The sequence below is a fragment of the Elgaria multicarinata genome, chromosome 1, assembly GCF_023053635.1.
Source record: "Elgaria multicarinata webbii isolate HBS135686 ecotype San Diego chromosome 1, rElgMul1.1.pri, whole genome shotgun sequence".
In the NCBI taxonomy this organism is placed as follows: domain Eukaryota; kingdom Metazoa; phylum Chordata; class Lepidosauria; order Squamata; family Anguidae; genus Elgaria; species Elgaria multicarinata.
Genome location: NC_086171.1, coordinates 124,668,034 through 124,689,363, shown reverse-complemented (window position 1 = coordinate 124,689,363; position 21,330 = coordinate 124,668,034). Strand labels below are relative to the sequence as shown.

The 21,330-nt window shown below is 40.4% G+C and overlaps 1 protein-coding gene across 3 annotated transcripts in view; it reads left to right on the top strand.

Moving 5' to 3' along the window:
- DPYD (dihydropyrimidine dehydrogenase) overlaps positions 1–21,330 on the top strand; it is a 608,504-nt gene that overhangs the window by 78,529 nt on the left and 508,645 nt on the right. For all 3 annotated transcript variants that reach the window (XM_063136148.1, XM_063136158.1, XM_063136141.1), the window contains one exon: positions 1,987–2,069. In XM_063136148.1, coding sequence (XP_062992218.1) covers positions 1,987–2,069 — 83 coding nt within the window. The remainder of the gene's footprint in view (positions 1–1,986; positions 2,070–21,330) is intronic.

Sequence of the window (21,330 nt, the reverse complement as noted above, 5' to 3'; positions counted from 1 at the left end):
AATTGCATCTCTTCCTTCTTGGCATTAAAAATACAATAATAAATCAAACAACTAGAAATTTGTTGCCTTTTCACCCAAAATTATCTACATGAGGTAGCTGCCTTACTCTGCCTCTACCATTAGACTGAATCAGGCAGCTACCTCAGGCAGCTGATTTTGGCTGGAAGGCCAACATTTTTTTTTATTAATTTAATTTATGATTGCATTTTTATTGCCAGCCTTGCAAAGTCAGCACTGCAAAGACCTTCTTGTTCCAGTTAGCTTTTAAAGTAGAACTTGTTTTAAATTTGATTCTGGCTTCAGATTTATTGCATTCTGTTTTAATGTCTTGTTTTAATGTGTTGACTGTTTTTAATGCCTGATTTTGTGTCATTGGTTCTCTATTGGTATGCATTGATAGTTTTTTTTTTAAAAAAAAATTAGGTATGTCTTTTTGTAAGCTGCTTTCACTAGTTATGTAGTCAAAATGGGATAAAAATAACAAACTGAACCAATATTGAAAGAAGTGCAAGTTACAGTTTAGTAAATCTGGCCACGCCTGTACATCACTTTGTGTTTGTGAGAACTTTTTCCTCTGTGTAGCAGTTGTTCTGAAGCTCTCATGATTTGATGGCGTGAAAAACAGCCATGATGGCATGAAAACAGCCTTAGAGGTAGCACCCCCCACTCTCGCACCCACACATATAATACTTCAAAGCATAGTTTTCCACAAATTGTGTCTTTGAGCACAACCAGGCCATTATGTTTGAAGCAGATCATGTGCCTGTTGATTTGGCAGATACGGCAGGACTCGTCACAGGTCTTCAGACTGTGACACATCAAATCCATCAACTGACCTTACAGGGCGTTGGTCTGGAGGCCAGGCTTAGATCCTGCTGACTTCAGAAGAACCGTCCGTGAGAATAAGCCATAGCTGAAACCTGAAATCCACACAGTAGTTTACATTTTCTTTCCATGGCTAGGATGTATCCTGTTAGTTTCAGCAATCCTTCTGTACACCACTCTTAGTTAATACCTGCAGAAATTTTGTAGGACTCCTGAGTCTTTAACATTTTAACTATGAATTCTTTCATGATCTACGACAGGTATTAAAGTGAAATGATGCGATTTCTCAGGGGATTATCCTGAAGATCTGCATTGCAAACATACCATGTGAAGATTCCCAACTAGGGAATATCAACCTTGCTTGATCCTACAGAGATTACAACTATGACATGTTTTCTACCAACTATTCCGAACGTTCTCGAAATTATTAAACACACTTTTGTTCGTAGTACATAGTCTTTATATTCGGGGGTGGGGAATCCTCAGTATGATGAAAGTCTAGAAACTCGTATAAGAGAACTTATTTTGCATTTAGAACGCTTCTTTAAATATTACTTTAATGAGGTTGTTTTTCCATTTATTTTTTATTTTTTTTAGTTGGTGGCATGTTTAGCAACCCAAGTTCCAAAGGTAGGCTGCAAAGACTGTTGGACTCTTCATTCTGCCTACATACCTGCTATTCCTACGATTGTAAAACATGGCTTATTATCTTTATTGGCAGGATATTTCCTTTTAAACAATAAACATATGTGACTTCAGCACATCTCTTTGCTGGCACTTCCTTCACAGTTACGCATATAGCAAAAAGATAAATGCGCATTTGTTCTTCATTCTTAGATCGGGGGAGAAAAGCTGATAAGAAGAAATGTTATCTCCCACATTATAGGATGTTGATAAGAGAATTGCCATGGCAACCATATCATAAGCTTCATGACTACTTTGTGGCTGAGTTCACAGTGTCATTTTTAATTACTCCTATGCAATTAAAAGCAAAAAAAAAGAGTAATTTGTGTGAATATGTAATCAATATAATCAGCTATGTTTGCATTGAGAGCGAATATGGGCAATTTATCCAACTAGAAGGGGGCTTTACCCAACTTAGAAATGGTATTTTTTATGTGGATTCTATTATTATTATTATTGTTATTATTATTATTGCAGAACTGCGAGAAGCTGGAAAATAATTTTGATGACATCAAGCACACGACTGTGGGTGAGCGAGGAGCACTTCGAGAAGCAATGAGGTAAGTCTGGGTCACCATAGCAACAGTCACAGATGTGGTAAAGAAAGAGTCATTCTTCATTATTGGGGGAACAAATGAGTTCATTGCCACCATTCAGCTCCATTCTCTAAGGTATTAATTTGTCAGCGGAGAGGCTTCCCTGGAGGCTGTACTTCGGTTTTTGAAGCTGCGTGAATGCTAAGCCTCTCTGCACACTAAAAAACGTAAATGTTTAATTTGTTACTAAAAACGCTTAAGGGGTGCCTTGTTTTATATTTATTATAAAACTGTGCGAATGAATGAAAATTGTTCGTCTAAATTGTGCAAGTATTAAGGAAATTGTACAACGATTTCTTTTCTTTTTTTAAGTGAGGCTGTGTTTGCGCCTAATTTGTATTTAATTTTCACGATATAGCAGCCTGTGTAATTCCTTTTTCTATTAGACTTTAATGGGATTATGCTACCGTATGTTAAAATGAATGACCTCTCTCCATTCAAAGAGAGTACTTTTCTTCATTTCCCACTTTTATGATCCCAATACTTCATACAGTTCTATTTATACACTTGAAGCCCCAGGACTTGGGATGGGAGATGCTCATGGTGGCAGCAATATTGGGATCGTATGCCAGCGGTGGAAAGATGTTAAGCAAATATACCAGTGTAAATGTTTACAACGGGAGCACTAGAGAGACGCTGCGGCTATTTTTGTGAACTAAGGACTGGTACAGACATTCCAGATCTATCCCATGGGATGGGCGCCAATGGTTCACACAGAGGATGTAACACATGAACCAGTCTGTTCAGCCACAGGCTCAAAGTTTTTCAGCTTCCATTATTGCAGGAACTGCTTCTGGTAGTTGTGTCTGCGAATTACCTGGCTTGCATGTTAGCTTGTATATATGAACTAACGTTGGTCCAAGATGTTTTGCTGCATGAAACAGGGTCCAAATGATGTTTCTCCTTTAAAAAAAAAGTCTTGCTACACCATTCAAACACTATTTCCTACCTTTCTCTTTTGCCCCTTTATGGTGCTGCCTGAATTAGGTCTCTTCACCCTGTTATATAGGGCATGTGTACACTAGGGGAGGGGAGCAGAGGGGGAGGATCTTGCGATATGCTGATCTCGAGATCCTCCCCCTCAGTCCACATGGGTTGTGCGATGTCCCGGGCATCGCGCCCATTGCGGCAGCCATTTTTTCCCGCTACAGCAAAAATTAAAAGGTAAAAAAGAAAGAAAGCCCCAACCCTGCTCCCCTCCCCACCCCCGATGGGCATGGAGCACCTGAAGAGCTCCATGCCCTGTGCCTGGTTCCCAGCTCCTCACATTTACTTGCAGGGAGCCGGGACGAAACCGGGACGGCTGCCCACACCTCCAACGGTCTCGGGACAATCCTGAGACCGTGGGAAAAATCGGGCTAAACGCTGTCACAGTTATCCTGGGGAAATGGAGGGATCTTCCCTCCCTGTCCCCGGGATCCCCTGTGTGTCATGTGGATGCACAGGGATGATCCTGGGATGATCCCCAGGATAAGGCATGGCCCATAGCAAGCTGATCCTGATGCAAACACATATGTTCCTGGTCTGTCAGTCTGCACTGGGAACAGAAGCTTTTTGCCTGTAAACTCTTTGTAGTGCAATTCTTTCCCTCCAGATCTGCATCTTTCACCAATTTTGCCTTGGGGGTGGAGTAACATCATTTTGAAAAGTAGTAGCGCTCCTATTAAATCTGTCTTGAGAGGACCCTATTCTTGAATAGACCCCTGGGGAAATTTAATTCTCAGGGCGAGGTGACATTCCTAAGGTCCTGACAGCCCTCCTATCTACTTCTCCACATAGGTAACAGAATGCTGAGGTCATTCTCGTCCTGCGGCATGATCCCAAAGCACATGACACAGCAAGCCTGCTGTAGCTAAGCTGCTCTGAATGGGAGACCACATACATGAGAACCTCATGTGGGCTGCCTTGGAGAAAGACGGAGGGTTATAAGAGTGTGTAACAAATTGACTAGTTTGGGCCCTAAAATGAAGAAAGATCTTTGAAGCATTCATTGGAGATCTCCCAAAATGAGTCTAGGCATTGCATTTTGTGCGTTATCTTTGATTTATGTGTTATCATGGATGTATCTGCATTTATGCATCCATATTATACATTTGATTGTAGGTAATGGATCCCCATAGTATGAGTGATGATGGGTTTATTTTATTTACATTGCTAAACAGCCCAATAGGCAAAGCTCTCTGGGCAATTCACAACAATTAAAACCATTAAATGCAGCCTAGGATAACAGTATTAAAAAATTGTACGTTTAAAACTACAGCAGAAAATAAGTGTAAAAATCAAAATAAAACCTAGCAGCAATTCAGAGGTTTAAAATATAATAATGGATTTAAAACAACTGAAAGACTCACGTGCCGGAATTAACACAATGTAGATACTGGGCTGACCTCACTGGGAAGCTCGTTCCACAACCAGGATGCCCCAGCAGAAAAGGCCCTGTTCTTAGTAGCCACCCACCTGCCTTCCTTTGGCAGTGGGTCTTGGAGAAGGGGCTGTTGAAGATTCTCACCCTATATCAGAGTTCCAGCAAAGAGTGGAGTATTGGCTATGGAGTATTAGGAGTCTCAGAAATCATGCCATAAGCACTTCTGGAAAGTAGGTGAAGACGTCTTTACGGTCTGTAGTCAGCAACGGTCATGTCAGCAGTTACAACATCCTATGGAAAAACAACTCAAAATAGCCGTTGTAACAATCTGTGGAATGACAAGCAAGCTTGTGGTCAGCTCACCCAGGGTCACTGCACAATCAACAATAAGACAGTTTACTGACTTGTGAGTCAATGGCCTTAGCTAGACCTAAGGTTTATCCCAGGATCGTCCCGGGGTCATCCCTGTTCATGTAAATAACACACGGGATCCCGGGAGCAGGCAGGGATGATCCCGGGATAAACCTTAGGTCTAGCTAAGGCCAATGTCTGAACATTGATGTCGCGAGGTGATGCAGTGATTGTGAATTATTTATTATTTATTTATTTATTTAAGGATTTTTATGCCGCCATTCAGCCAAAAAAGGCTCTCACGGCGGCTTACAAAAGTATTTCTTGACAGTCCCTGCCCACAGGCTTACAATCTAAAAGACATGACACAAAAGGAAAGGGGATTGGGAGGGAGGAGGAGGAGGAGGGGGAAAAGGAAAGCAAATTCAGGCACTACAATCTTAGTTGCAAAGTTCAGCAGTTACAGTTGACAGCAGGAGGGAGGGGGCTCTCAGCTGGAGCTGGACCCAGGCCCAATGGAGAGGTGTCTGGCTGCTGCTTCCTCCCTCACTGGTGGCCTCTCATTTATTGATGATATATTTATTAATGCATATAAAGTTGACCTATGAACAGTCCCACATGGACTCAACACTTCAGGAACACATCCAGAGACCCCATCATCTCTGAAGCAACGTCTCAATGAGTGGGGTTGGCCTCCCAATTTAGTGATGAGTATGATTGGATACATACCGGAGGTTAGGAGTGTGCAATACATGGGAAATGCAACATGACCAAACCATGTAGCAACATAGAAGGCTGCATTATACTGATTCAGACCATTGGTCCATCTAGCTCAGAATTGTTGACACTGACTAGCTGTCCAGTAGCTTTCCAAGGGTTCCATCCAATTTTAGTCTAATTTTAGTCTTATTCCCTTCAGTTGGATACAACCCACTGGTTTCGGGCAGGAGTCTTTCCCAAACCTAACTGGAAACATAAAAACATCAGAGCCATGCTGGAAGGGTCCAACTAGTCCAACTCTCTGTTCACACAGTGGCCAAGCAGCTGTCATCCAGGGACCCACAAGCAGGACACAGTGCAACAGTACCCTCCCCAGGGACCAAACCTGAGACCTTTATGCATGCAAAGCATATGCTCTACCACTGAGTTATTGTCCTTCCCTAACAGCCCCCATCCCCAATCTGCAAAAGAAGATTGAATATAGTAGAGCCAACTGTAAGCCTGAAGTGTTAAAATGTTTACTTCCATTACTAGTAGATGGGCTATATATGAGAGATCTGTCTTTAACTGCTTTTTACCTGCTAGTTATCACATGCATATGTGCTCATGTGTTTTGATCCACTGTTTTTGTGTGTGTGTGTGTGTGTTTTAAAAGGTCCCACAAACAACACTATCAGTGCAGCTTTGAAATAGAGAGCCACATGGTTTCAAGTTGCAGAATAACTCATAGGGAGTATCTTGTCACTGTATTCCACAATGGTGGTTATCTCCAGGGCTTTAGAAAGTGATTGCACTGCCTTAAATATATTTAAAGTATAAATCAAGAAGCCCATAAAAGTCTTGTTTTGAGCTTGATTGCAAGATTGATATTTGATGAAATAGTCTCCTTTATGCCACTGTTGACACAGAATGTTTATGTGGAGTTGTTTTTCCAACTTTTATATGAGCTTGTAAGATTGTACAGGCTTAGGTGGTTCTGTACCTTATATTGTCCGAGATTTCATCTGTAATTTCTGATTTTTTTTTCAATTGGGAATTTTAATTTACTTTGTGAGCAGCAGAGATAAATCGGAGAGCAAGCCTTCCTCCTTAGAGAATACTACAGTGAAGGGGGATTACGGGAGTGTAGAGAGATAGTGATTTCCCTTGAACATTCCTTCAATCACCTGTCTCAAATAAACCAAAATTCTTTAATTTTCACTGACCTAAGGTTACATATTATACATTGGCAGAGCTGGTAGTTATAAACTTCTATTGAATCTTGTGGAAATGCCCACTGAAGAGTGTCTCAACTTGCAGACACTACTTATAACAGAATTATTTTGTACCAAAAAACAACAAAACTAACAAAACCAAACAACAAGGCCCCACCCACCCAGCCTAAACAGCTGTAGTCTCCTGAACACTACAAAATAAAACTACCCAAGGAATTAAATCCTTATTATACATCATCCTGACGTGTGTGTGTGTGTGTGTGTGTAAGAGATGGAGAGAGATGTAAGATTTAATTGCACATTATACCTACTAACCATGTTGCTGTGTGTGTGATATAGAGATAGATAGATAGATAGATAGATAGATAGATAGATAGATAGACAGACAGACAGACAGACAGACAGACAGATAGATAGAAAATTTACAAGGTTACTACTTTCTGTTACTAACAAAACCAGCCAGCTTGTTTTGTCTAATAATATCATTGTAATTATTATCTTTGAAATAGTAATGGAATGCAAGGCATATTTTTGAGAAAGGCAAAATTCTAGAGCCTTGGGAAACGGTATAAAAGTGTACTATGTTGCATGAAAATTGCATGGGAGATGATCTGTTTAGCAAGTTGACATCTTTTTTCCCACATAAAATATGAATATAGTGTAAAGTCACCAGTCCTCCGTACTTTCTTTTCTTTTTAGGCTGCAATATTATGGTACTCATGGGGAAGTAAACCCCACTGAACACTTGGAATTGTTTCTGAGGAGACATAGGATTCCACTGTTAATTTTTCTTTCTGCTTATCCTGTCTCTTTGTATTAGACCAGAATGACAAGCTGTTTTTAAAGGGTCAAAATCCTCTTGCATTGACTTTTTACCATAGAAGAGGTTGCGTCTACATTAGAGGCATTTATCGCTACTGAACCATCACTTTTCCAGGATCAGTTTGAAGTGGAAATAAAACAGTGGTTTCACATTGCACCTATGCCTTTCCCCATAGCCAAAAACCTTCTGTAGTGTTTATTCACAAGTATTCATGAATGGTCTCTAGCAATATTAATTAGTAGTTCCTTCCTTGCAAGATCCACCAATTTTATCACATCCTGTTCAGAGTGGCTTGGGGATTAGTGATACATTGCCTTTAATTAGTTGTCTTTTGTACCTTGTGTGGAAAGTAGGGTAGAAGGAATGTAAATAGTGATTTCTTATTGTTTTTCTTTTTTTCTTTTTAATAACAAAATAACACTTTCACTATTTAAAAAGACACAAGAAAAATATATTAAAGGAAACCATTAATTAAAGTTGCAATCAAATGGGCAAAAGAAGATGATTGATTAAGGGGCAACTCATAATTAATACCCTGGTTGTTCTGAACAATAAGCAATTAAAGAGGAAAACCTGAAGGGGAGGAATTTTTTAATTAAAGGAACAGTAGCCCTTAAAGCTTCAACTTCACCTGTCCACACTGGGCCAGCTGATACTACAATTGCATTTTATTGCAAAACAAAAAGCCCTTCGTGCAGCATATCAGATCCAAAAAGGCAGTCAATCAGCATAAGAAAATATGTGAATAAAATGATTAGGCAACAATATCATATGGATTCTCTGTAAAAAGAAAAAGAAGGAGGAGGAATAATGAATGAATAATAATTCCAGACAAAAGGGCTAGTGATTGCAATTTAAGATTGCAAATTGGAAATTTAATATTCAAATATTGCCTTGTGTATATAAAAAAAATCTCTTTGCACTCTCAAGATCAGCAGGTTATAAATATATCTAGCTTTGAACCCTTTCCCATGACATGTATGTGAAAAGAACCCTTTCCCATGACATGTATGTGGGGAACATTCAAGTTTGTGCTTTCTCATCTGTAGCTGAAATATTTGGGTTCTGTGGTGCCTTGCTCCATAGTTTGTACAGGCAGAATACCAGGGAAAAGTACCCATATGAGCAAAGCCTGCACACACCATGGAAACCACCCATGCAGGTGACACAGAAATCCCATGTTGTGCTCTGATTATCATAGAAACCAACATGAGACCAGCATAAACTGGAGAACCATCTTGATTGATATTAACATATTTGCTATGTTCCAGGATGAACCTTCAAACATGTGGTTGAGATAACAGCGCCATTACTTTGTCAGCATCTGCATTTACATGTATGCCAAAAGCATCTTTGTTGTGAATTGTGAATTGTGACTTTTGAATTGTGTGTGTGTGTGTGTATGCATGTATGAAACCCCCCCAACTCATCTCACTTACATCTTTTATTTTTTCCAGGGAGGTGTACAGGGCACCTACATTATATGCTTTTAGACGCCAGGCGAAGACCTTTTTATTCTCCCAGCATTTTAACAGTCTATAAATACATTTTAACTTGGTGTTTTAAATTCGTAATTTTGCATTGCTGCTGTTTTTATCTGGTTGAGCTTTTATATTGTATTTTATATTATGTTTTTATATTGTTGTTTTATACTTTGAATGATTTTAATTGTTGTGAACCGCTCCGGCTATTGGGCAGTATAGAAATGTAATAAATAAATAAATAAAATTACCCCATTATATCTTCAGACTAAAGAAGCAGGCTAGGCTAGGGGTGTATGAATCAGCAAAATTCAAACTTGCTGAAGTTCTTTGAATTCCATATTGAAACCAATTCTGACTTGAATCAGTATCAGGTTGTGAGCTTCACTTTATTCTGTTTGCATAAAAATCTGTATGTATTTTCATGCACATTTTCCCAAATGTATGCATCAGTTGTGCGCATTTATGAAATGTACACATTCCTCTCCCATTGATTTGTGTGCATTTTTCAGAAGTACACTGTTTTAATGTGCATTTTTTCTAATGTGTGCATGCTGTGTCAGATTTTTGGGGTCCGTGAATCACATTGCAAGCTCAGAAATGGACAGACTGTGACTGCAGATTGCGTCCGAGTCTGCGTTGGGTCCGGAAGATGCGAAATGGGTAAAATACTGATCAAAATGAACTGAAACAAATTTCTCATACATCCCTAGGCTAGGCTGAAAGTGTCTTGCACAGGATCACACAATGGACTTCATGGATGAGTTGGGGGTTTGAATATAGGTTCCCCTTGATTTCTTCCAAACAGCAGCCCTGCATGGGAAGCCCACTTTCAAGCTTAGAGGAGCTGAAAGCACTTTGCAGTTTTACAGATTAGTAGAGATTGTGGGCATAGCTAGACAGGGCGATATCCCAGGGATCGCCCTGGGATCATCCCTGTGCGTCCACATGACGCACAGGGCATCTTGGGAGCAGGGAGGGATTCCTTGGCCCGGGATATCGCCCTAACCTTCTGTTGCGGTTTTTCTGCGGTCTTGGGATGATCCCGAGACCGCAGAATATGTGGCCAGGCATCGCGGGTTGTCCCGTCTCCTCACGAGTAACCATGAGGAGCCGGAAGCCGGGCACAGTGTGTGTGTGTGTGTGTGTGTGTGTGTGTGTGTGTGTGGTGGGAGCGGAGAAATTTATTTTTTGAAAAAAAACCTCATGTTTTGCACACAAGCGCTCGTGCGCTCCGTCTCCTTTAAAGAAAAAACACAAAATGGCGGGTGCAATGTCCTCTTCCTCGTAGGACGTTGCACGCCGCGTGTAGACAGAGGGGGCGATGTTGTGAGATCCTCCTGACTCCGTCACACTAGACTCGGTAGATCTAGCCATGGCCTATGATTCAAAGAGAAAAATAATAATAGTCTTATTTAACACGTGTGTAGCATCCTAGCTCCTCGGGTTGCCCTGGAGCCAGTGACCAACACAGCATTCCTCCACCAATGAGCTGCTAGACGGGATACCATCCAGTTATTCATGGAGCAGGATTTCATTCCCCTGTCGGGTGATCTCAGCAGGGTAGGAATGACCAATGGAACTGGCAGTTTTGTGTGGAATTTGGGGGAGGAAATACCACCCCCTTGCCAATTAGCCTTGCTTCCTAATTCAGGGATCATTTGGGAGGAGGAGATGAAATTATTCCTTCCTTCCTTAACTTTTGGCTGTTGGAGGGAATCCGAAACAGAGTAGTTATAGGAAATGTTGTATGTTGAATAAACCTTATTGAAATCAACAATTTCATTTTGTTAGGATTAGCTAAGAGCAATGCTTTGAAAGTCAGGTGTAGAAAGTTAATCTCTTAATTCCACATTTTAGCCCCCTAGTTAAAAGTAGATTTTTTTTTCTTTCTTTCTGGAAAACAACTTATCAAGTACATATCCTACCGAGCAAGACCAACAATAAGTTAAGTTGCAAGTAATGTTGAAAATTCAAACACTGCTATACATTGGCAAATATAGGAACTCTTTGCTTTTGTTGGTTAGGGCACAATCTTATGCATGTTTAGACAGAAAAAAATCCCACAACTCCCAGCCAAGCCACGCCTGAGGAATGCTGGGATTCATAGGACTTTTTCTGTCTAAATAACATTGCACTCTTAAAGGATTAGATTCTTTTGTGTTTATTATAAAGCTATAGGACAGCGTATGTGTGTGTTCTTTTTATATCTGTGTTAGATATAATTCCACTATTAACACATTAAAAGCTGTTATTTTCATACTGGGATTTCCAGGGGATCACACGTCCTGGCCCATGATGACATTATGTAATTGAACCCAAAAACCTCCATGAGTGGCCAATCTTGAGTGTGCAATAAATTGTTCTTTTAGAGGAGCCCTCAGATTCTTCCTCAGAACCACGTGAACCCACTTTTTCCAAAGAGCTGGATGACGAGCAGAAAAATAAATCATTTTGTCTGTTTGTATAAATTCAAATACAATTGAAAATGTCTGTTACCAATCACCCTCCCTTCTAGAGAATTCCAAGAGTTGATCTGGATGGAAAAGAAGAGAAAGAAAGACCAGGACAGGGTAAGGGAGGCAAGAAGAAGCAAAAAGAACTGCAATTGGAAAGGGAAAGAGTCAGTTCCTCAAGTCAAGTAGCTCTTTTCAGCAAGGTAGCACTTTAGAGGAATTGGGGGTGGGTGGGATATGGAAGGGTTGTACTGAGGTGAAGTGGTTGAGGACTTTTTTGTGCTTATTTTAAATGGTAAAACTTATTCCATCCATTGGGGAGAGGCCATAGGTCAGTGGCAGAGCACATAGTTTGCATGCAGAAGGTCCCAGTTTTGATTCCTGGCATCTCCAGGTAGGGCAGGTAAAACCATTGCCTGAAACTCAGGAGAGATGACGATGGTCCCTGTTGGGCTAGATGGACCAATGTTCTGCCTCATTTTAAAGCAGCTTCCTATGTTCCTATGGCAGTGCCATGAGACACTCTGCATGCAATCTCCCTGGCACTGCCTGGAACATAGAACAGTAGAGTTGGAAGGGGCCTATAAGGCCATCGAGTCCAACCCCCAGCTCAATGCAGGACATCATATAGTCCTAAACTATAGGACGCCAAGCAAAAACATGGCTTTTTAACAAGGCCTTTGATGGTTAAACTCACTGGCACATTGTTTTAACTGTTTTAACTGCTTTTATTGCTTTTAAATTATATATTGTTTTAACTTGGATCATGGTTTAATTGTTTTTAACTGTGTACATTTATTGTTTTATACTGTATGTTTTTATCTGTATGCCGCTCTGAGATCTTAATGATATAGGGCGGGATATAAATGTTTCAATAAATAAATAAATAAATAAATAATAACCTATAGTCCTATACAGGTTATGCCAATTGCCATTTTTGTATAATCTGCTGCCTGCAACAATATGGGAGAAGGTAAAGGCGGAGAGTCAAAAAGAAGGATGTCGAGGTGTATTAAATCCTTTACTGTGCTGAATCCACTGAACTTCTGTAGAACCCAAAGGTTCCAGTTTGGGACAGAAAAATAATATGATGTATGTAATACCAGTATTCCAGAGGAAACTCTTTCTACCCTTCCTCCTACTTCTTCAAACTTCCATTGCAAGCAAACTTCTAGCAATGGGCATCTAAGAGTGGAAAGGTAGGGAGAGAGAAAAAGAAATCATGAGCAGACTATGGAAGGAGAGAGTCTTCTATAGTTTAAAAGGCTTCTGCCTTTGTACAACACCCCTTATTGGTATGACTAGGGAGTAAGCCCTGATATCCCCTAATCTCTGCAAGGCTTCTGAGCTCAGAGGGAAGACGCAGGCTTGTATTAAGGCAGACGATGTCACTGGGACATCTCAAAAATCTTGGGCACAGCTCAGAAGATTTGGGGCACATGCCCAGGTGTGCTCCTTGACTAACAACACCCATGTCTATTAAATGCTATTTGTTGCTGAATTGTTATGTATGCTTTTTAAAATGTTGTTAGTACTTTTTTGTTGGTGTAATTTGTATTTATTTGTTTAGCTATTTATTTATTAAAATAAAGTAGCTTCCATATTTTATTATTTTATGCTATACCTTGTGGTTTCATTTTTTGTCAACTGCTCTGAGAGCTTCAGCTATTGGGTGGCATAGAAATGAAATAGTAAATATTCTTATATTGCCTTTCAACTCTAAGAAGAGCTCCCAAAGCTCAATATTAGTACAAAGAGAATTGAAAGCCAAAATAAAACAGATCAACAAAAACATAACTAGATAAAATTTGAACACATTAAAAGCCTGGTGGAACAAAAATTTGAAACTACCTGCCTAAAGGATAACAGAGAAGGAACCAATCTAACTTCCCTGTGGAACTTCCTAATCAGAGCATGGCCGGTAAAAAGTCCCTGTTTCATGCTCCTGTCTGTGGTACTTGCCTTGGTGGTGGAATGCAGAGCAGGGTGTTTGGAAATGACTGCAGTTTTCAGGCAAGTTCATGTAGGAAAAAGTGGTCCTTCAAATTTCCTGTCCCCAAGCCATGTAGGGCTTTATAGGTAATAAGCCTTGGGCATTTTCGAATTGAAACATAAATATCCAGTAAATAAGGGTTTAGACAGAAAAAAGTCCTACAATCCCCTGAATGCTGTGAGCTGTAGGTCTTTTTTTCTGTGTAAATATACATAGGTTTGTGCCCTAAATAACAAAATAAATGTTTCTCCCCGCCACCTACATCCCCAATCATATCCATGCTCAGGCCTCATAATTCAAAATTCTGAGACTGGTTGGAGAAAACACAAAAAATAGTTTTATGCAGTGTGTGTGTGTGTATGAGAGAGAGAAAGAGAGATTTCTGTAATTTATTTCGACTGCAGTGTGAGTGTTCTTGGCATTAAATCTGGATGATTTTCATTCCTTTTGGTGCAGTCTGAACTGCACGTGGGCACTGAGAGCTACGTCCCTTCTTGGGCACAGAAAGGCCATTAATGTCTTCCGTGTTCAGTTTCATGGTGGCGTTTCTAAATATTGACAGCAAGTGTTGTCAGGCTGATGAAATTCTTAACACCTATCCATTCAATCATTTTAGTCATAGCCTGGGAGCCAGCCTGTTTTTAACTAAAATATCTTGAATGAGGAGCGAAAACTAGCCCCAAATTTTGATTTCATACACAAATAATGTACAGCACGTACAGGCATGTTAAGTGTTGCAGTACAGCATTCACATAAGGGGGGGGGCATTTACACTTTTTCTTTCCCCCAGAGCAAATTATTATTTTATTAAAATGAAGATACCAAATCCTTGAAGTAAAATGTATTATGTAAGGTATAATTATCTCATTTAAGCAAGTGAGGTTATTAGCCTACATATGAAGCCTTTAAGATAACTTCCATTTGCACTTAAATTCTAACTGCGGTTTTGACACATTATCTAGGGAGAATGCCACATTTCCTGCTGTGCTAAACTTACCGAAACAAATAGAAAAAAACAGCATTGCTGTGCACTATCCCTGCTTTACTATTTTGTAATTGGATGGCGCAACAGGAATGACACTTCTTTGTAAGACTGAGTTACTGTGATGATCTTGCGATTTCATGCTCTTAGCATAAGGCTGGCTGGAATTGTCTTATATCAAGGGTAAAAAGAGTATGACAGGAAGGAAAGGGAAGCAGTCAATTAAAAAAAGACTCCTTCATGACAATAAAATGGAAAAATATTTGGTAAGAAATTCTAACTTACTTACTTCTGTTGTGGTGATTCCTGAGTTGCCTAATATGCCTCTGGCAGTGTAAATAGACAGGGGTGAGAATTCCTTTGAACATGCCATCTTTGACCTCAAAGCTGCAACATCAAAGAACACTTACAGTATAAAGCCTCAATCCTGCACAGAGTTTAGGTGCCCCTGAACCCATTGAGATCAACACTCTTTGCTGTATAATAACTGAGTGTCAGCAGGCCGTTGAGCTAAGACTGGACGTCTAAGCAGTGGTCTGATGGCATCCATTGCAGCTTTCCAGACTGGATTAACCATGATGACCATGCAGAGAAACAGGTAGAGTTCAAAGGAGGCCAACAAGAACAGAGAGCCAGACATCTCCCCTTTAAGGACTTGGACCATCCAACACAAAGGCTATCTGGACTTCCCAGGAGTTAGTGCTAGAATCCAGTCAGGCTTAACATTTGTGGAATGAACAGCAAACAGATAGGGGTGAAGCACTAGCAGATGTGGCCAAAGAGATCCAGCTAAGGGACATAATCCCGCATTATTATTTATTTAATTAATATCCCACTCTTCCTCCAATGAGCTCAAGGGAGCATGTATGGTTCTCCCCCCTCCCCCGTTTATCCTCACAACAACCCTGTGAAGTGGGTTAGGTTAAACACAGTGCATAGTTAAACTATGGAATTCACTACTGCTAGATGTAGTGATGGCCACCAATTTGGAGGCTCTAAAAGGGGTCTGTGGATACATTCAATGGTTACTAGTCCTGATGGCTGGGCTACCTCTAGTATCAGGCAGTAAGCCTATATACACCAATTACTGGGAAACATGGGCAGGAGGGTGCCGATGCTCCCGTTCCTGCTTGTGGGTTCCTAGTCGACAACTGGTTGGCCACTGTGGGAACAGAGTGCTGGACTAGATGGACCCTTGGCTTGATCTAGCATGGCTTCTTATGAGACAGCGTGACTAACCCAAAGTTCACTCAGCAAGCTTTGGGTCTTCTTAGTCCTATACCAACATTCTAACCATGACACCATTCTGGCTCTCTAGTTAGACTAATGATACTGTGCCTGGAAAGCCTTAGTACAAGGTATGGATATACTCTAGCAACCCATGATAGCATTCTTCAAATACTTGAAAGGTTGTCACACAGATGAGGATCTCTTCTTGATCCTCCCAGAGTGCAGGACATGGAATAATGGGCTCAAGTTACAGGAAGCCAGATTCCGACTGGACATCAGGGGAAATTTCCTGACTGTTAGAGCAATACGACAATGGAACCAATTATCTAGGGAGGTCGTGGCCTCTCCCACACTAGAAGGATTCAAGAGGCAGATGAACAGCCATCTGTCAGGTATGCTCTAAGGTGGATTCCTGCAATGAGCAAGGGGTTGGACTCGATGGCCTTGTAGACCCCTTCCAACTCTACTGTTCTATGATTCTATATCCAGAGGGAGAAACTTTGGTACTGTGCCTACTGAATAGGTTCTGCAGGAAAGCTGAATAGAGTTCAGTTATTATTTGCCTGGTATACTGTAGGCTGAGACAATGAGAAGAGAATTGTTCCATCTCTATTTAGTTCCCTGATCCCTCTCGTTCTGGAGACCTCATACGTGCTGAAATGACATAACGTGTAACACCAGATAACATTGTTTTCCTTGCCTTCAAGTGTGCTTCACATTTGTTTCATATCTATAAATCAAAGCCCATCTAGGATGCCTTGAACTGCTTTGGCTTGACACAAGGAAAGCTACTTGTCTCTGGCAGTGCTGATGTTTGTGAGATGCTAGTTTAGTTTAGTTCTGGTTGATTTCAGAATAGAGAGGCATATTACTAGGGAAACGTAGGAGAAAAGAAAGACTTTGGAAAGCCTGCATGCTAACAAATGTCTACATGTCATGTGACTATTACCTTCTCTACGAGTTTTATGGTGGGATTTCTGTATTTAGCTAGATCATAGATCTGCAGTTAACACATCCCATGCCATATTTCCAAACGAAATGTCACCATGGGACTTTTAAGTTTACAGACTTCCTGATATTAACACTGAGTTTTTAGATAGAGGACTCTGAGAACAGGCGTGTCTTTTCATCTTTTACTGCAAAATCTTCACCAGTTTTTACACGATTTACACTTAATATAAGAGCTTTGAACACAGGCAAAAAATAAAAAGTTTTTGTATTTGTAAAGCTTTTTAAGTTCAGTTCTAGGAGCATTGTCTTTAAAGTAATAAAATATCTCATCCAAGTCAATCAGGACTGATGTTCTGTTCTGTGAGAACTCAGTGTTTGGTTCTGTGAATTCAGCTTGTAATATCGTGGAGTTTTTGTATTTGCCACTCCTATTTAAATGATTTCTTTTGATCTGGTTATTTGTCAGCTGGACTATTGTAACCTTCTTCTGACTGGCCTTCCTTCTTCTCACATCAGTTCACTGGTTTCTATTCATCACTCTGCTGCCAAGATCATCTTCTGAACATGTTACCCCACTTCTAAAATCTCTTCATTGGCTTCCAATTCACCTCAGAATCCGATATAAGCTTCTCCTGTTGACTTTCAAAGCTTGTCACAGTCTAGCTCCTTCCTATCTTTCTTCTCTCATCTCACATTATTGCCCCGTTCGTGCTGTTCACTCATCGAATGTCATGTTCTTTCCCGCCCAATGGTCTCTACTTCTCTTGCTTGGCTTCATCCATTTTCTCTCGCTGCCCCTTATGCCTGGAATTCTCTTCCAGAGCATTTGCGGTACACGAGTTCAATTACTGTTTTTAAAGCTCAATTGAAAACTTTTCTTTTTTCTACAGCTTTTAGAACTTGACTCTGTTCTTACTTTTACACTATTACCGTATTTCTTCGATTCTAAGACAGACTTTTTTCCCCATATAAACATCTCTAAAAATGGGGTGTGTCTTAGAATCGCGGGTGCCTTTATTATTTCTTAGAATCAAAGCTTTTTTTCTGTTGGTGGTACTGAAATTAGTGTGCATCTTACAATCGATGGTGTCTTAGAATCGAAGAAATACGTTAGTTTTATTGTCCCTGTGCCTATTTGGTGCATTCTCTTACCTCTCTTATTGTTTTATTATGATTTTATTAGAATGTAAGCCTATGTGGCAGGGAGTTGCTGTTTTATTCTTTTACCATGTACGGCACCATGTACAGTGGTGGTGATATATATATATATATATATATATATATATATATATATAAATAATAATAATCTGCTGCCATATGTTTCATGCAAAACTGAAATTTCTCTAACAATTAGTTTCTCCATCTCACCCCTGAAATTTGCAGCTATGGTTTTGGGTGATATATTTACTTCATATCTTGTCAGCAATGCTGAACGCATTTATTTAAGTTCCAAAACAAGATACCCTGTTTCTTTTCCATAGGTTTTGTCTACTTCTCATAATATGAAAGATTAGCTGATAACTATCCAGGGTGGTGGGATCCAATGACGGATTCTTCAGCAGTGGTCTTAACATGCTTTGTTTTGAATATCCTTCCCCAATCTGGTGTCCTCTGGATGTTTTAGATTGCAATTCCCAGCATTTCTGACTATTGGCCATGCTGACTGAGATGGATGGAAGTTCCAGTTAAAAGCATCTAATCAGTATCAGGTTAAGGAAGGTTGTTTTAATTACCCACATGTTTAGTTTTTAATCGGTTTTTAATGCTTTATGTGTGTATGTTCTGTGTTTTAGAGTTTTAAATTTTGTATACTTGTTCTAACCTCAATTTTAGAATTTCTGTAAACCGCCCAGAGAGCCCTGGCTATGGGAGCGATATAAGTTTAATAAATAAATAAATATCTCTCCTTACCATGCTATGGCTATAGTAACAGGGCCAGTCTTTATGGGAATGCTTAAAGCAATATCATGTGGTTTAGAAACGTTAAGTCTAATACCTCATTCTAGCTTCTTCATATATTTTCTATGGTTTTATAGGGGGACATGAATGTAATACCCCTACAGAAAGAAAATACTTCACAAACAACAGTGTTCAAATTCATCCATTGTCCTTGTGCCTCAAAACACCAGGTTGTGTTGTTTTAAGGACCCAGTTTCATCTAGGAGAAATAAACCATAGTTGTAAATGAGTGAAGGAGTGTTTATGAGCGATGAGAAAAAAATGACTTAGAAGTGTCCATAGTTGCCATAATGAAATTGAATGGGGTTACTTATGAGTGTTGTTTAACTTTTGTCAAGAACCTGTTTTTAATTAAGAATATCCCTTAAGATGGGGCTAGAACCAGCTAGTAAAAGACCTCATACCTCTTATAAAACTCACTCCAAAAGCTTTGTTTTTCGGATTTAGGGGGGGGGAAAGACATTATTTGAACATTGTCAGGGGTCTTAGGGCAATGCCTTATGGTAACAATCACAAAAGGCAGATCAGTCGGAGATAAAGATCAGAACCACAGAATGACAGGAGTTGTTCATCCCTGGATATAGTGGATCAGAGTGCCTGTTCAACACCTTGGATTGCTTTGATGACTAGTGCTGCCACTGACATTGAGATGTTGCTTTTACTCACCAGCAAAATCCCCAGCAAAGCCGCTGAATCTGTATGTATAACAAATGCAGCGGTTGCTTTTCCCGCTTCCTGACAGACACTGGCAAAGGGAAAGAACATGGAGTAATCCTAGTGTCTAATGCTGCCCAAATGTAGCTTTAGCAGTCTGGTTCTACAGATCAGAGGAAAGCAGGGTCTATATTAAAAAGGAATAAAATATCCCCTCTCACATGATATGAATAATAGGGCTTTTATCCCCAGATTCCTGTCTAGCAATACAATAGGAAACAGGACCAAAATGTTGCAGCAAGGTGTATGTGTGTGTTTAGCTATGTAATGTGAAAAAAAAATACTCAGAAGTGAGGGTACAGGATGCTGCTATGATGCTAAATATAATCGTGCTTCAGCCTAGTCTGTGCACGGATGGGAAGCTGCCTGGGGATTCTTCTATGAAAGTCACTCTTGAGTTTCTTAAAGGAAGAATGAGAAAGAAGTATAATCTCCAGTTATTTCTTCCTGCTCCAACCAGTTGATTAGCAGCCTAATTCAGGCTGAAAGGAACTGCTTTGAACATTTTCATTTCTCCGAATGTATTTGAAGCACTCTTGGATACTAAAGGCTACAAATCTTTAGAAGATCATTTTACTTGATGTGTAGAACCAACACCTTGATATTATGGCCTCCGTGCACCGCTTGTCATCCCAATGGTGATGACAAACAGACTGGGCTGGGCCTTGGAAAAAGGTCCTGGCAGGTATATATGACAGGAGATTATTCTTCAGGTAACCTGGCCTCTAGCTGTTTAGGCAGTTAATAACGGCAGTTTGATTTTGGCCCAGAAACTGACTGGAATCCAGTGCAGACCACAAAACAATATGCAATATGATCATATCAACGAGTCCCTGTCAGCTGTCTTGCTGCCCTATTTTGGACCAGCTGATGCTTCTGCACCATTTTCAAAGGCAGCCCCAAATATTGTTGTAATCCAGTTGACAGATTATCAGCAAATGAACAACTGTTATTAGGCTGTCTCTGTCTGGACAGAGAGATATCAAACTTAGGTATATCAGCCTAAGCTAATACAAGATGTTCTCTCTGCACAACTGAGGCTACCTGGGCCTTCAGTGACAATTCCAAAAGCATCCCCAAACTAATAAACCCAATTCCTTTTTTGGGGGGGATGCAACCCCCTCCAGAACACGTTGACTGCCTCTAAGCTGAGCAAACAAACTACCCACTAACAGTACCTGCATTTTGTCTGCCTTGTATCTCAGTTTATTGGCTCCCATTAAGGCACCCAGGCAATGATTTAGAACTTGATGAAAAGGAGACATAGAGCTGGGTGTCATCTGTATATTGGTGGCAGCTCAATCCACATCTCCAGATTACATTCCCCCCTGGTTTCATGCAGATGTTCAACAGCCTGGAGGATAAAAATAGAGCACTGGGGAACCCCATAGCATAAAGGCCAATGCACAGAGCAGTAATCTGGAATTGGCTAACCAAGCAGGAGTGGAACTATTGCAATGCAGTACTTCCAACACGGAGTCTAGACAGCCTGTTTAGAAGAATATCATCAATAGTATCAAAAGCCACTGAGAATCAATAGCATCACACTTTCCCCTTCTCTCTCTCTCCGCAAAGGTAATTTCACAGGATGACCAAGGCAGTTTCTGTTCCAAAACCAGGGTTAAAATGGATTTAGATCAGTCTTCCCCAAACCGGTAACCATCCAGATGTTTTGGATGGCAACTCCCGGCTTCCTGATCATTCAGCTAGGGCTGATGGGGGTTGAAGTCCAAAACATCTGAAGGGCATCAGGTTGGGGGAAGCTAATCTAAGTAAGTTGCATTCAAGAGCATCTGGAGTTGACCTGCAGACACCTACGGGTTGTTCCACTAATGCTTGCAGAATTACTTGCAGAACAATGCCACCTCTTGTAGTGTGTTCACTAGCATAATGTTGGATACAACCCATTTATTCTCATGTGGGATGGGGTGGCGAGATGCATAATTTCTCCTGGTACTGATGGTCATGAACGTTCCAATATGCAGT